The sequence below is a fragment of the Cetorhinus maximus genome, chromosome 14 (genome assembly GCF_964194155.1).
Source record: "Cetorhinus maximus chromosome 14, sCetMax3.hap1.1, whole genome shotgun sequence".
Lineage (NCBI taxonomy): Eukaryota > Metazoa > Chordata > Chondrichthyes > Lamniformes > Cetorhinidae > Cetorhinus > Cetorhinus maximus.
Genome location: NC_135892.1, coordinates 113,238,707 through 113,255,059, shown reverse-complemented (window position 1 = coordinate 113,255,059; position 16,353 = coordinate 113,238,707). Strand labels below are relative to the sequence as shown.

The window sequence follows — 16,353 nt, the reverse complement described above, 5'->3', positions numbered from 1 at the left end:
TTGTTAAAATTCACCGACATGTCCCAGCCCTTGTGACACTGTCGCATAAGGGGACATGTCTGAATCGTTTTTTTTCTTTATTTCAATTTTGCAAAATCAAACTAATCTCCTTGAGGCAGCTCCATGCCTCAGGGAGATTTCTGCGCTCTTCCGCGCGTATGCACGAACGAGTGCAGGACCCAACTCTCCCTCCTCCCCGCGCCTGCACTGAGAGCGCTCAGCACTTCCGGGTATGCGTCATGCTGGGTGGGATTTAAATGGCCCACCCACGTAAAATGGCGGTGCGCAGCCAATCGTGGGCGGCGATCTGCTACACACCCACTCCCACCCAGCCCGCCCGACAGGGAGAAAATTCTCTTCAAGGAAGGATATACTTCCATTGAAAGTGGTTCAGGGAAGGTTCACTACGCTGATTCCTGGATTGAAAGGATTGTCTTATGAGGAAAGGTTGAGCAGGTAGGGCCTATACTCATTGGTGTTTAGAAAAATGACAGGTGATCTTATTGAAATTTATACAATTCTGAGGGGGCCTGAAAGGATAGATACTGAGAGGATGTTTCCCCCCATGGGGTAATCTAGAATTAGGGGGCACAGTTTAAAAATAAGGGCTCACCCATTTAAGACAGAAATGAGGAGGAATTTCTTCTCTCACAGGGTCATTAGTCTTTGGAATTCTCTTCCCCAGAGAGCAGTGGAGGCTGGGTCATTAAATATATTCAAGGCTGAGTTAGACAGAATTTTGATTGACAAGGGAGTCACGGGTTGTGGGGGGACAGGCAGGAAAGTGGACTTAAGGCCACAATCAGATCAGCCATGATCTTATTGAACGGCAGTGAAGGCTCGATGGGCCAAATAGCCTATTCCTGCACCTGTTTTTTTACGATCCTATGATTCTGATCTTATGGGGCATCCATTAAAAGGACAAAGAGTACATTTATATAGGAACGTCACAAGGGACAGAAACACAGATATTAAGGGTGTTCAGGATGCAGTTGGATACAAAACTGATGGATTCAGTATGTTAGAGGATGGGCTGATGTAGCTTTTCTAACCCTGGGCAGTTAGTTCCTGTTCTTTGTGAAAACCTTAGTGCCAAAAATGGTCATGAGAAACAAGAGCTCCATTCTGCAGCATTTTTACTGTACTGCAAAGTACATTATAATAGGGTTATATGTAGCTGTAACATTGACATATTGCATGAACTGCAGCCTTTCAAGGATGATGATTACACGCTTCACCCTCACCAGCTCATCGTGGTGATCTAGCTGTGGGTAGGGTTGGAGTCTCCTCCAGGGCAGAGAGGTTAAAGCTTTGCTCTATGTGGCCTTTACTTGCTGCTTGTACTGCTCTCTTGTCCTGTAGAAACGCCTGAAAACTGCCAAGTTTGCACAGTCCAACCTTCTCAGGAAGCCCAGCTGTCGCCGCTGCCAGTGTCCCAACTCCTTGACTCCTCCACCATCGCTGCTGCTGCTAAAGAAGATGAATCTGTAAAACAAACCCCCCAGCCTGTGTCTAAGTATCCTCCTGTGCCCCCAAAACCAACCAACTGGAGTATGAATATGGAGCGTAAGTTGTGTGCTGTGTGCTGATGTTGCTATAATGTGTTGCTATGCTGGTGACTTGGGACTATTGCAATAGACTGTGTTATTCTTCAAAAGGGGAGGGGCCTTGTCTGACTTTCAACCCTTAACCTAACCCTGTGCAAGCTTGTGAGTTTGTGTTGTTCCTCGTTATTGTGCATAGGGCTATTGCAATCATTGAGCAAATTGCATAACCGCTTTAAAGCATCTCCTACATTGCATGCCTTTCCATCAGAGGACATTGACCTGTGAATTATTTCCTTAGGGACCTTCCGTCCCTCTAGAGAATGGTCTTTAAGAAATCTAAGGCGGGGACCTTTCTCTGCAATGATTTAACCTGACAAGAAAGAGTCTCCTTTTATAAATGATCCGACTGGGACAACATTGGAAAGCTCATCACCTTCCAGAGCAGTTTGCTTGATTAGCGTCCTTGACATTGGCTTCAATATCCACTCCCTCCAGCATGTACCACCTACAAAATGCATTGTGGGAATTCACCAAGGCTACATTGACAACACCTCTCTCCCCTTTGATCTCCACCACTAGGAGGGGAAAAGTAGAAATGTCACAGCAACACAATCACTTCTTAGTTTCCCCCAAAGTCATAGAGCAGCATGACTGGACACATAGAATGATGCAGTACTGAAGGAGGCCATTCGGCCTATCATGCCAGTACCAGCTCTCCAGCTATCCAATCAGTCCCATTCCCCTGTTTTTTCCCCGCAGCCCTACATTCTTTTCTTTTGAAGTAAATATTCAGATCCCTTTGCAAAGTTACAATTGAATTGGCTTTTCAGGCAACACATTCCAGATCACAACAATATCACCATTCCTTTATCGTCACTGCCTCAAAATCCTGGAACTCCCTATCTAACAGCACCTTGGGAGCACCTTCATTGTAAGGACTGCAACAGCTCACTACCACCTTCTCATGGGCAATAATAAAGGCCTTGCCAGGCACTCACATCTCCAAACAGAAATGTTTAACTCCTTTAGCAATGTTCCAAGATAAATGACAACAAATCCTAATTGTGTGTGAAGGTTGAACTTGTTTTAAACAAAAAGAAAGGTATATATTACACTGATTGAACAATATTACTTCCAGTAATCTCATCTTGACTTCCACTTTCATGATTAAAGGACTTAAATTCAACATAAAATAATTTTTGCTTCACACTGTTACACTTTAGGTTTGTTTTGTAAAACCTATTTGGTGGCATTTTATTACTTGGTTCTAACTCTTCAGTGCCTTTGCCCCATCATTTCGAAGTTAGCAAACCCCAAGGTAAATCCATCAGAGTGAAGACAGTTGTGGACCCATAGCTCCCACTTCATAGTCTCTCTAGATGGTTTTTCTCTCCTCCTTACCCAGAAGGCTCTCGATAATTCTTTCCTTTCTGTTTCCATTTTCTATCACTTCCTTCAAGCACCATTTCAAAGCAAACATTGAATTCAGACATACAGTTGGATCTACACATTGAGTTCAGTGATAGTACTAAGCTGTCTTCTCTGGGAAGCACATAGAGTCTTGACTAAATTGTAATTGGTTAATGCAATGTCCTATTGGCCGAGTGAACTGCTTAAAATTCAACCCAGGAAAACCAGATGGCAGTTTCTTCTATTGGATGATCATGGGATTTTGCCAGACAAGTTTGAGTAATCTCAATCCTGTTCCCATTTCCTATCAGCGTCTTGCAGTAAAGCCGAGTATAAACCGGGAGACGTGTTATTGAATTTCTGACTCTGGTCTTAAGGATGGTAAGTGTGAGGAACAGATTACTGACACAGGAGGTGGAATAAGAAACCTCAGTACATTTCAAGAAACAACTACACAGGGTCCTCTGTCAGCGAATGGGATCTGGGGCTATGAGAGATGCACCAAGGTAATGCTGCAGATAGTTTGGCTGGATGGACCGAAGGTCACTCTCGATCTGAAACTGTTGCAATTGATGCATTAATTGAGGGAAATGTAGAGAGAGCTTTACTCCGCACCTGTGTCATACTGTACAATTTTAAGTCTGTGTAAGTTAAAGAACGAGTTAAAATCTTGTCCTATAATAGATTGCGTTGTAGTTTATGGCTGCCCCATATTAAGAAAGGATTTACATTTATATAGTGCCTTTCACAACCTCACGAGCTCCTTACAGCCTAAGCATGTATATATTCTTAAAGTGTGGTAGTTGTTGTAATGTAGAGCAGGGGTTCTCAAACCTGTTGTTTCTAAGGTACTTCTCCCATGTTACAAAAATCCCATGGCCCCTCTTTAACACAAGTTATTTTGAGTATAAAAAATAATTATACAATTATACATATATATTGTTTTACTTAAAACTTGACTGTTTTCCCCTCCTTGGGCTGACATTCACTCTTTTCTCCACACTGACCAGACAATCTCACATAATTTTCCTCCCATTTTGTAAGCTCTTTCTGACTTAAGTAAGATTTTTTAAAGCATGCGCTGTATAATTATGATTTTGGATAGAATTCAAATTCCCGATAGAACAACAGATGATAACTTAATTGCTACTTTCCCACTAATATAAATTCATTCACAAGATTACAAAATTATGACATGTAAGTATACAATACTTACTAATGATTAGGTTTAGTATAATTCAGTTGTATGGCAATTGTAACAAGTGCTGTCTTGACTAGTGTTTTTCCACTCAGATCGTACTGCCTTTGGGATGGTGATGTAATGGTAATGTCATTGGCTAGTCCTGGGGGCATGGGTTCCAATCCTCCCACAGCCATTGGTGGAATTTAAATTTAGTTAATAAAATCAGGAACTGAAAGCTCGTCTCAGTTACGGTGACCAGTGATTGTCATAAAGACCCTCCCCGCCACTCCCGCCAACATCTGCTTCACTTAATCCCCTTTTGGGAAGGAAATCTGCTTTCCTTACCTGGTCTGGCCTAGAGCAAATAGTCTTAACTGCCCTTTGATTCGGTCTAGCAAGCCACTCAGTTCAAGGACAATTAGGGACGGGCTTGCCTATGCTGACCACAAGGAATGAATGAAAAAAACTGCATCCGAGCACAAACCTAATGTGCTGGCTTGATTTCTCTCTCTCTCTGTCCAGAATTAGCCTGGCGATACCAGGGATTGAGGATCAATCTCCAGGATACCTGCTGTGTGCAGCGCTACAGAAAAATTACCGGGACACTAAAAGAAAGATTTTTTTTTTGTCATTTTGTTTGAACATTTCTCTTTACCAGATATAAAATGATTGTAAATGGGAAAAGAGACTGTTTGGCTGACAACGGTTAAGCATCATCCAATTGGATAATGAGTCTTTTTGTTTTCCAATTGGCGCAGGATGTCAGTGCTTTGCAAGGATGGATGTGTTGGCCGATGAATGGCTGGAGCGCGGGGGCAAGTAATGTGATGAAACCTCCAGGAATACGTTTAATCACAGTTGGCAACCCTACTCTCCACATTTGAACCAAAACCTGTTTAAACACAAAGCTGCGCCAGCTCTGATCCACTCTCATTGGACAGAACCCCTTGGTTGGCACCTTGCCTGCTGCTTGTCCTGACTCCAATTCTGACTGCTTGATTTCACGTCGACCTTTTCTATTTTTGACAGAGCCCTGGAAATCATCTTGCCACCCCCCCACCTCCCCTACCCCAGAAGTAGAGCAAGGCGTCAGGGAATTTGCACACAACAAGCTCCCACAAATAGCAATGGGATTAAGAACTAAATAATCTGCTTTTCCTGATGCTCGTTGAGGGATAAATATTGGCCACAACATCAGGAAAAAGTCAATGGGCCACGGGATCCTTTACACCCAGGTCTGAGTTTAAAAGTGTTATCGGAAAGTTGGCCCCTCTGACAATACTTAACGCTTTAGAAGCCTGTGGATGGAGTTTACACCCACAGCCTTCTGACTCAGAGTCAAGAGTGGTATCCACTGAGCCACAGCTGACAAACACTTGAGGGCCACTTTAACCCATTTCATTCTCTGTCTGATGACAGAATGTTTCTGGGGTAATTTGCAAAGTCATGGTTTCAAATATTTTCATGTGTTTACTGTAGCTCGTTAGCAAATTATTTTGTAAAATTTTGATTTGGTTTTATGCTGACAGTTGTAACTCCTGATTCCAGGTAAGCCCTGCCATTTAGCGAAGTTCTCCAGTTCATTATCACCACCTCAATCGCCCTCTCAGCGTCATTCAGCGATGAACACTAATCAACCCCAAGAGCTTCCAGGCTTCCCAGGCACGGGGGACACACTCACGAATTCTGGGAAACATTCCGACTTTCCTTCTCGATCTCCTTCTCTGCGATCGAATCATAACGACCCCTTCGGACTTCCGGCCATAACCCAGCCACCGCCTCAGCCCGGAGACCATGAGGAGAAGACAAAGGCCGAGATTGAAAAACCTGAGATGGTTGTTGACCAAAAGGTCGATCAGTCTGACCCGTCCCAACAGCAGAACCTTGAGAAGGAAGCTCCCCTTGCTGACTCCAGGCAGCCCAATAAGCCTGATGTTACTGATGGAGAAATGGAGGTATCCCAGGAGCAGACTGAGAAAGACCTGACAGTAACTGCAGAAACACAAAAGGGGTAAGACCACAAGATCCTTTGTTGGGGTTGTTGATCTTCCACAGGATATCACTAGATGTTATATGGGGCAAGTTGACAAACGTGTTTTGGTTTAACGATGGTTACAATGGACAATAGAAGCTGAGTTTCCGGTAGCTGAGCAGTCCAGAAGGATACACAATAGATAACAAATTGTGAAACCGATTTCAGCTACACAACTTGTCAGGGTTGAATTTGACCTCATGGCCTTCAGTTGAGTCTATAATCACTATCTTCTGTTTGGAGGAAAAAATTCTCTCGCACTTTCACAACCTCAGCAGGTGCAAAATCACTTGGTAGCCAATTAAGTATTTTTTGTGTCCACTCACTGTTGTAATGTAGGGCATTGGAACAGTTAATTTGTGCACAGCAAGTTTCCACAAACAGCAATGAGAAAAATTTACCAGATCATCTTTTCTATAGTGATCAGGAATAAATGTTGGCCCAGGACACCTGGGCGAATTGCCCCGCTCTTTCTTAAAATAATGCAGTGGGGCCTTTTATATTCACCGGAGAAGGGCCCGCAGTTTAATGTCTCATTGGAGAGATGGCACATCTGACAATGCAGCACTCCCTCAGCACTGCATTGGAGTGTCAACCTACATTATATATGCAAGTCCCTGGAGTGGGGCAACCTTCTGAGTCAGACATGAGAGTGCTGCCCCCTGAGCCAGGTGAGTGAAATGAGAGCAGATCAGAGAATCTCAGGCATGGTTTGCTTGTTCCATCATGCTATCCTCTAGTCACCAAATCGTTTGTGCTGCTGGTCCAGAAACTTAACTGGACCTGCCACGTTAATGTCGTGGCCACTAGGACAGAGGCTGGGTATATTGCAATGACTGACTCACTGCCTAATTCCACAAAGCTTCTGCACAATCAGGATTGTGATGGAATGTTTCCCACTTGCCTGGATGAGTGCAGCTCCAACAATACTCAAAAAAACTCAACACCCCATCCAGGACAAAGCGGCCCACTTGATTGGCACCGCCCATGCCTCAACCTTCAACATTCACTCCCTCCACCACAGCAGTGTGTGGACCATCTACAAGATGTACTGCAGCAACTCACCAAGGCTCTTTTGACAGCACCTTCCAAACCCAGAACTTTCACATGCCGAGAATGAATTGCCAAGAACCAATCCATTGGAATAACCATCTCTCCAACGCTCATGGCTGGTTACCAAGACTTAGATAATCCATTTTTTAAAAATTTAAACATGTCAACTTTTCCTGCTGTAGAAGTCAATACAAGGCGCAGTTTTTTTGGTTGAAAGGTTTGTGCAATTTTGGGTAAAAGATGCTGAAGAATGAATAAATTGGAAACAGCACCCCCTTCAGGACACTAATAGACATCAGCAGCAAGGAAATCCAAATTAAATTTTGCTGGTTTGGGAGTGTATAAAGCAACTGGAAGATTAGGTGGCACAGAATCACCCTATGTTTACATTAGATTTGCATGTAGCTGTGTTTGACTGGCATGAGGTAGGCAATCCCACTTGAGTGACATTGGACAGAGCCATTCTCCAGAGACTACTGTCCCTCAACATCCACGTAAACAGTTTCACTGTGGTGTTGCAGAATCCAAAGGAGCCCACTATCCCGTCCAAGGACAGGGAGCAATGTGTGGCGGCCCAGTCAGGATTAAAGGCAGAATTGGCAGGAGTGAAAAAAACCCACGCACACAGAACTGTAACAACAAATCAAGCTGCTCCAGGAATATAAATAAAATCAATATTGGCTCATGTTATCTTGTTGATACTTCAATGGCAACGTTTCATGGGAGTGTGAGTGTTCACTCTTCCCTGGGAGAGGAGTTGGTGCTGTACTGATTAACTCCTTTAACATTAAAGCTTACCCTAATGTTAAAGGATGATGGACCTTGTCTGAAACTCCTCTAAAATCTCGTGGTGAAAATGTCATTGTGCCAAAAATAAAATAAGATGACAAGGAAGCTGTTGCAAAATCTCGCACTGATCTAGAGTTTAGTCACAGAGCAAATGATCTGTGGGGAAAAGTGGTGGTGTCATGGTAATGTCACTGGTCTAGTAATCTGCTGTCTGAGGTTTATGCCCTGGGGATATGAGTTCAAATCCCACCAGGGTAGTTGGATTTAAACCCAATTAAACTGGTGTATAAAGCTAGCTATGACAGCTACCATCTAATTGGGATCTGCCATCTTTTCTGGTTGTGATAGAACCACAGCAATGTGGTTCACTCAGGAATAGCAGGCCACTCAGTTCAATGGCAATTAGGGATGAATTTTTTTTAAATCCCAAGGGAAGGGGATAGTCAGATGGGAATTGCCCTTATGGCTCAATGGAGGTGATGGGTGGCCAACGTTTTGTCCAAAAGGAGTGGATTTTGAGCAGCAAATGAAAGATTCTTTGAATAAAACTCCCAGGTGCTGAGCCACAGTTCAAAGGAGGAGGGGGAAAATGGGGGGGGGGTTGGGGGTGGGGGGGGTGGAGGGGAGTGGGGGGGGGTGGCGAGGTGGGTGGGTTGCTGGGGTAAGGAGCTAAAGGAAAGGATGGGGGAACAAAGCTGTGGAGCGCTGTAGGTTTCTAAATGATGGCGCTGGGAGGATCCTGAAAACCTTATCAAAGCGAGAGACAATAGTGTGTGGTTGTTCCCCTGTTTGCTGTCACCAGGCATTCCTCTGTGGGAGGGAACAGATTGTGCAGGGAGATTTTGGATCTTCAAACTCGGTGATAGAACACCAAGTTCTGCGAGTTTGTAAGTCGTGGCCTTGACCAGGGGAGTAAGCGTCTAACTCTGAGCTTTACTGAAAGACATCATTACAAGTCACACATTTAATTTATTTCATCTTTTTTTCAAATGGAATCCATTTCTGTATTTTTCTAGAACTGAAGCTGGGGACAAGGACCTGGAATTTGCTTTATACCATCAACAAGTACCTGTTCCCTCTTCTGTTTTTTGCAATGATTTATCAGAGGTGGCCCAGGGTCATTGTGAGTTCACCCTTCAGTTTCAGCCCCTAGACCTTTATCATTTTGTCCAGACATGCCCCAACTTTTACACAGTGTTCCTGGCCTTCAGACTAGTCAAGTTTCTTCCTTTTTTTCATCTTATACCGGAAGTCAGCTCTGATGAATTGTCCCTTAACCCTAAGTTGTAATGAAAGGGGAAATTGACTAAATATTTGAATAGAAAATAAATGTTCAGGACTATGGGGAAAGAGTGGGGGGGTGAGTGGGACTAATTAAAGTAGCAGGCCCAAAGCACTAGTACTGGCAGAATGGGCTGAATAGCCACCTTGTGTGCCGTGAGTCCAAATAGCCACAGGGAACCATCTCTGGGTTTGACGACCACAATAAATTGGTCTACGAGTCTCACCTCAGTGCTCAGTGAGCAATTGGTGCCTGTATCGCCTCCACATGGCTGCCCACCAGAGGGAAGCACTCGATTCTAGGTCAGCAGCCTGCAGGTAAGTCTGAGTGAGGAGGGTGAATTCTTGGAGGGTACTGGTTTGCTGACAGCAGGCCGCAGTGGCTGCGAAATGTATTGCGAGCCCTGGAGGGCCAAGCCTAGATTCTTAAAAATCAAAATAAATTATTACTCCACCTTTTCAGTGGTGTTTGCTGGCTGGGCCAGGTCCACATCCTGAGCACCTGAAGTGGTCAAGTAAGCCTCAGGCTCCACAGAAGGCAGTGCAATTTCTGGTGAAGGTCCACGGAATCCAGGCTTCTCATTAGAAAGGATTTGAATGCTTGTTTTAGACATGGAAAATAGGCATGGCCCAATTTTGAATTCAATGTATTTTTAGCCTTCTCGCCCTCTAATTGGACATATTCCCAGAGGGTCCATTACATGAGCTTCTCCCACCCCCAACCACCACCAAACCTTTCCCCAAGCTCCATTGTCTTTATAACTAATAGACTAAGGTGGTCAAAGAAATTTAAGATAGAAATTACAATGTTTTGGAATTTCCCAATGATGTTTTTTTCTCCAGGATGTTGTTCGCAGCAGTGTGTCCTGATTGTTAAACTCCAATTCCTGCAGACTCCAGACAAACCCTGGAATATTGACAGCCCTAAGGTGCAGGCATTTGGCTGGGGCGCAGGGATTGTTATTTTAAATGGGGTAAGGTTGGTGCACCAGGTGCACCCAGGACCATGAGGTCCAGGCCAAGAATTGATGCTTTCTCTAATGCGTGCTTGTTAACCACATGTGTCATCCTTTATTTGGAGCAGTAGTTGCGATGAAGTTGACAGGAGTGAGAAGCCGGAGACAGCAGTGAGCCCTCTCACCAAGAAGAGCCATGTGCAGCTGGACACTACTTCACCGGTCATCATCATCCCCAGTGCAGTTTATCGGGATTCTCTGGGAAGTGACTCCGATTCTGACAGCTCACTGCTGAACAAGACTGAATCTGATGAATCTGATGAAGATGAAGAATGTTTAAACAGTAAGAACTCTGATCATGCTATCGCTAACACCTCGTACAGTATGTTGTCCAGAGGAACAGGCGGAGGTCATTCAGCTCCTTCAGCCTATTCCATCATGCGGTTAGATCATGGCTGATCTGTACCTTTACTCCATTTTGCTTCCGTGTCCCTCAATACCTTTACCCAACCAAATTCTAACCATCTCAGTTGTGAAATTTTCAATTGAACCCCAGCCTCACCAGCTTTGTTGGGGAGAGTTCCAGGTTTTCATTACACTTTGTGCTTCCTGACATCATGCCTGAGCGGCCAGGCTCCAATTTTAAGGTTATTTCTCCTTGTTCTGCACTTTCCCCAACAGAGAAAATAGTTTTTCTCTAACTACCCTATCAAATCCTTTAATCATCATAAACACCTCAATTAGATCACCCCTTAGCCTGTACTCAAGGGGAAAACAAGCCTCTAGATAAGGGTATTCTAACCATTATAACCCTGGTATCATTCAAGTGACTCTGTCTTGAATCCCCTCCAAGGTCGTTATATCCTTTCTGAGATGAGCTGTCCGGAACTGAATGCAGTGACTCCAGTCGGAGAGTGACATGAATTTTATGTAACTGTAACATGACTCCTACGTCTTTGCATTCTGGCACTCTTGGGATACAGACAAACATTCCATTAGCTGCCCTATAAACTTTGGTGATTTCTGTCCCTGGACCCCCTAAGTCTAGAAGGGAATTTTAGGACAGTTGCCAAATTTCAAATTATTCTTTTGTTTTTACAAATTATGTTCCAGTCTCTCTATTTGGCCCTTCCCACATCTCCCACTGTAGCTCTGTATCGATGGAGGAGCCGGAAAAGCTTTTTATCAAGATTCCCCTTGTGGGGAAGAAAATAATTGTGCTCTGCTAAGTACCACCCACCTCACCAACCCCTGCCCTGACAGACACCACTCCCCCCACCCGGCCCCCTACACCCACTACATCCCCCCTAACCCCTACCATTTCCCACATACATACACACCCAAATCCCCCCCACATTCCCTCACACACACCCAAGCCATCACAACCCCCTACACACCACTACATTCACCTCCCCCCAGCCCCCCAACATCCTACTGCAGCTTTTGCCCCACCACCAATTGGCTGCAGTCAAGAGCTCCCAGAAAGCCCAATAGTCTCTTGGTTTGGGCAATGCAGTAGTAATCCTGAGAAGTTACCAGTTCCGGTCCCAACAGTTGCAAGTCATGACATGGAATTCAGTAAAATTAGGTCCAGGAATCTGAGGCTCCACCACAGAAATACCATGACCATGAAAGCTGCTGGTCTGTTGTTAAAAAACCAGCAGGAATTCTCTGATCTTCTTCAGGGAAGGGATCCTGTCAACCCTACATGTGACTCCAGTCTCACTCTATGTGGTTGACTCTTTGTAGCCTCAGAGCGCCTGGGGATGGGTACTAAAGATTGCCAGCCATTTTACAAAAAGTTAAAACTGCTGCAGCTTCTTGCTCCAACCTCACTGCACATGAGAAAGAGGTCAGACTTGAGGAGGTTGCTTAACAGGTGAGCAGTCAGGGTAGTAAAAAGTCTCATTGGGTTTTATTTCATTTTCAGAATGTGGGTGTCACAGGCATTTATTGCCCACTCCTAATTACCCTGAGCAGGGGCAGTTGAGAATCAACTGCATGGACTGGAGTCACGTATAGGCTCAGTCCGGGTAAAGACGGCAGGTTTCCTTCCCTCAAGGACATTTTGAATTGGTTGGGGTTTTTTTTAATCGCAATCCACTAGCTTTATGGTCATTCTTACTGAGACCAACTTTTTATTTCCGCTGTATTTAAAATTCTCAAATTGTGCATTGTGAGGGTTGGACTCTGAATAACTACTCCGGCCTTGCTGACTAGTCCAGGCCTCTCAATAGCCACTCCAGCAACAGAACCACTTCACTACTGCACCCATTTGAGATGCAGCACAGCTCTTTCTGAAGTGGTCTCACCAGCAGCTGCCCTGCTCTAGTGCAGAATACTTCTCACCCACTCTGTCTTTGTGAAGCATCTCTGGGTGAAATATCAAACAAGTTATGTACAGTACTTTTGTGAGTTTTCTTTGGTTGAGAGCCCTACAAACCCATCACTGTGCTGCAGAGTGCTCTAAGCCATACTATTGAGAAATCCACACAGGTAAAATTCCTGTCTGAAACACAAGAAATAGGAGCAGGAGTAGACCACATTGTCCATCAAGCCTGCTGCGCCCCTTCAATACAATCATGGCTGATCTTCTGCCTCAACTGCACTTTCCCGCCTACTCCCCATATCCCTTGATTCTCTGAGAGACCAAACATCTGTCTATCCCAGCCTTAAACCCTCTGGGTTAGAGAATTCCAAAGATTCACAACCCTCTGAGTGAAGAAATTTCCCCTCATCTCAGTCCTAAATGATCGGCCCCTTATCCTGAGACTGTGCCCCCCCGTGTTCTAGATTCCCCAGACAGGGAAACAATCTCTCAGCATCTAGCCTGTCAAGCCCCTTCAGAATTTTGAATCTTTCAATGAGATTCTTCTCAGAACATTGACCAAATTTACACAGCCTCTTATCATAGGACAACGCCCTCATCCCAGGGACCAATCTAGTGAACCTTCGCTGTACCACCTCCAATGGAAGTATATCCTTCCTTAAATATGGAAACCAAAATTGCACACATTATTCCAGGTGTGGTCTCAGCCCCATACAATTGTAGCTAGACTCCTCAACTCCAATCCCCTTGCAATGAAGGCCAACATTGTATTTGCCTTCCTAATTGCTTGCTGTTACCTGCCTGCTAACTTTCTGCATTGCTTGTACCAGCACGCCCAAGTCTCTTTGAACATCAACGTTTACAAGTTTCAGACCTTTTAAAATATTCGGCTTTTCTGTTCTTACTATCAAAGTGAATAACTTGTCGCTTCCCTACATTACACTCCACCTGCCATCTCTTTGCAGCCTCTTTGTGTCCTCCCCACAGCTTACATTCCCACCTAGCTTAGTGTTGTCAGCAAACTTATACGCATTACTCTCTATCTCTTTGTCTAATAGCTGAGGCCCCAGCACTGATCCTTTTGGCACTCCGCTAGTCACAGCCTGCCAACTTGAAAATTCCCCATTTATCCCTACCTGTCCATTAACCAATGCTCCACTCATATCACCCCCAACTCCATGAGCCCTTACTCTGCCTATGAATGTTTTAGTGTGGCACCTTATCGAATGCCTTTTGGAAATCTAGGTATACTACATCTACTGGATCTCTTTTATCTGCCCTACTAGTTTCATCCTCAAGAAACTCTAATAGATTTGTCAAACAGGATTTCCCTTTCGTAAAACCATGTTGACTTGTTCTAATCATACTATGCCTTTCTAAGTGTATTATTAAGTCTGTCCAAGATAGCTGGTCCAACTCAGAACAGTTTACCTGTAGGGCAGCATGTGCTCAACTTCAAGAAGCAAATCTAGTCTGGAATGTCATGTGTTAAAGTTAGAATAAAGCTCCCTCTGCACTGTCCCAGCAAAGGTATGCCAAAAGCTAACTCCAGAGTAAAGCTCTCTCTGTGTTACCCCCCAAGACACTCCCACCTGGATTAGATCCAAATTAATAATATAAAATAAAACATCGAAGATGCTGACAATCTTTAATAAAGCCAAAAAAATGCTGAGAAATCTCAGCGGGTCTGGCAGCATCTGTGGAGAGAGAAACAGAGTTAACACTTCAAGTCCAGTATGACTCTTCTTTGGAAGCAAATTAAAGTGCTTTGTCTTGCTCCAACAATGTGCTCTGACCCTTAGATACCCGCATTTTAGTTTTCACATAAGCCACCATTGAGATCGCCCTAAGACTGAAATATAACCTAAACTGTGTGAAATGATTAGTATAGGAACAAGAGGAGGCCATTCAGCCCCTTGAATTGGTTCCACCATTCAATCAGGTCACGGCTGATTTGTACACTGGGGAGAATTTTCTTCCAATCGGGCGGGTTAGGTGGGAGCAGAAGCGCTGAGCTCCCCCTGTGCTGGTGGGGGGAGGAGGGAGAGTTGGGGCCTGAGCTTTTTCACGCATGCGCATGCACACGAAAGAGCGCAGAAATCTCCCTGAGGCAGCTCCATGCCCCAGGGAGATTATTTTCTTTATGAAAACTTCCAAAAAAAAAAGAAAAAATTATTCAGGCATGTCCCCTCACGTGACAGTGTCACATGAGCTGAGACATGTCAATGGATTTTAATAAAACATTTTATTTAATTTATAAACACTTCATGAAACCTTATCCCGCCCATGGATGAGGTTTTGTGATAAATGCAAAGGCCGCCTGGGCTCTTCACCTGCCCAACAACCTTAAGGTCGGACGGGCAGCCCTGAGAATCAGTTAAATGAGTTAATTAATGGCCCGAACAGGCCTTTGACAGTTTGGCGGGCACACAGCCGACTCCGCTGCACGCCTGCCGAACTGAAGATCAGAATGATGCGTGGTGATGTCGGGACACACAGCTGACGCCACCACACGTCATTTTACGTGTTCATGAGCAGGGCCCACCCCCACACGCCAACCAGAAGATTCAGGTCATTAACTCCATCTATACATCTTTTCTCCATGATCCTTGATGTCATTACCACACCAAAACTACTTCCCTCCCTCCAAGACCAATATACCTTTTGATTTTTGTTCTGTAAACTCCAATCGACCCCCAGAATTCACAGCCTTTTGAGGTAAACAGTTCCAGATTTCCACTACTGCCCTTTTTGTGAGGAAGTGCTTCCTGATTTTTTTTATTCGTTCATGGGACGTGGACATCGCTGGCTGGGCCAACATTTATTGCCCATCCCTAACTGCCCTTGAGAACTGATTGTCTTGCTAGGCCATTTCAGAGGGCATTAAGAGTCAACCACATTGCTGTGGGTCTGGAGTCACATGTAGGCCAGACCAGGTAAGGATGGCAGATTTCCTTCCCTAAAGGACATTAGTGAAGCAGACGGGCTTTTCACGCCTGAATGGTTTGGCTTTAATTTTACAACTCTGCTGCTTTATTCTGGACTCCTTTGCCAAGGGAAATAGCTTCTCTGTATTGACCCTGTCAAACCACTTTACTCATTTGAAACACAGGTGACGTCCTGTCCAGCTCTTTGTGTTCAGATCCCCCCTCTCACAAGCTGCGACGTTTGGTAACCCTGAGTTTGTGACTTTCTCGCCAGGTGTTCTTGCCAACAAAATACGGCGGAGAGATACGCTCGCCATTAAACTCCGCAACAGACCAACGAAACAGGAGCTGGAGGAGAAGAATATCCTGCCCCGCAAATCAGACGAGGAGCGGATGGAATTGCGGCAGCAAATTGGGACCAAACTCATCAGGTAAGCAAGACACCAAACATCCCCACCCTCGGTTTGTCTTCTCACAGGAATGATCACACCGTTGTGCTTAATGTTGAATAAATCCAATTATAGACAAGAGTACAGGACTAGTGACCCAGAGATTATCAGTTCAAATCCTACCTTGTCTTTTTTTATGTCTTTCATGGGATGTGGGTATCGCCAACAAGGCAAGTATTTGTTGCCCATCCCTAATTGCCCTTGAACTGAGTGGCTTGCTCAGTCATTTCAGAGGGCAGTTCTGAATCAACCACATTGCTGTGGGTCTGGAATCACATGTAGACCAGACCAGGTAAGGGTGGCAGATTCCCTTCCCTAAAGGACGTTCAGTGATTCAACAGTAGTTTCATGGAACCCAATTCTGAAGACTACCTTTCAATTCCAGATCTTACTCAAT

The 16,353-nt window shown here is 44.7% G+C and overlaps 1 protein-coding gene across 4 annotated transcripts in view; it reads left to right on the top strand.

The window, feature by feature from the left end:
- Positions 1–16,353, top strand: part of phactr2 (phosphatase and actin regulator 2) — a 132,942-nt gene that overhangs the window by 98,440 nt on the left and 18,149 nt on the right. For 3 of the 4 annotated variants that reach the window (XM_078557497.1, XM_078557495.1, XM_078557496.1), the window contains 4 exons: positions 1,363–1,566; positions 5,689–6,151; positions 10,380–10,594; positions 15,782–15,938. In XM_078557497.1, coding sequence (XP_078413623.1) covers positions 1,363–1,566; positions 5,689–6,151; positions 10,380–10,594; positions 15,782–15,938 — 1,039 coding nt within the window. The remainder of the gene's footprint in view (positions 1–1,362; positions 1,567–5,688; positions 6,152–10,379; positions 10,595–15,781; positions 15,939–16,353) is intronic. The other variant, XM_078557498.1, reaches the window with a different exon arrangement.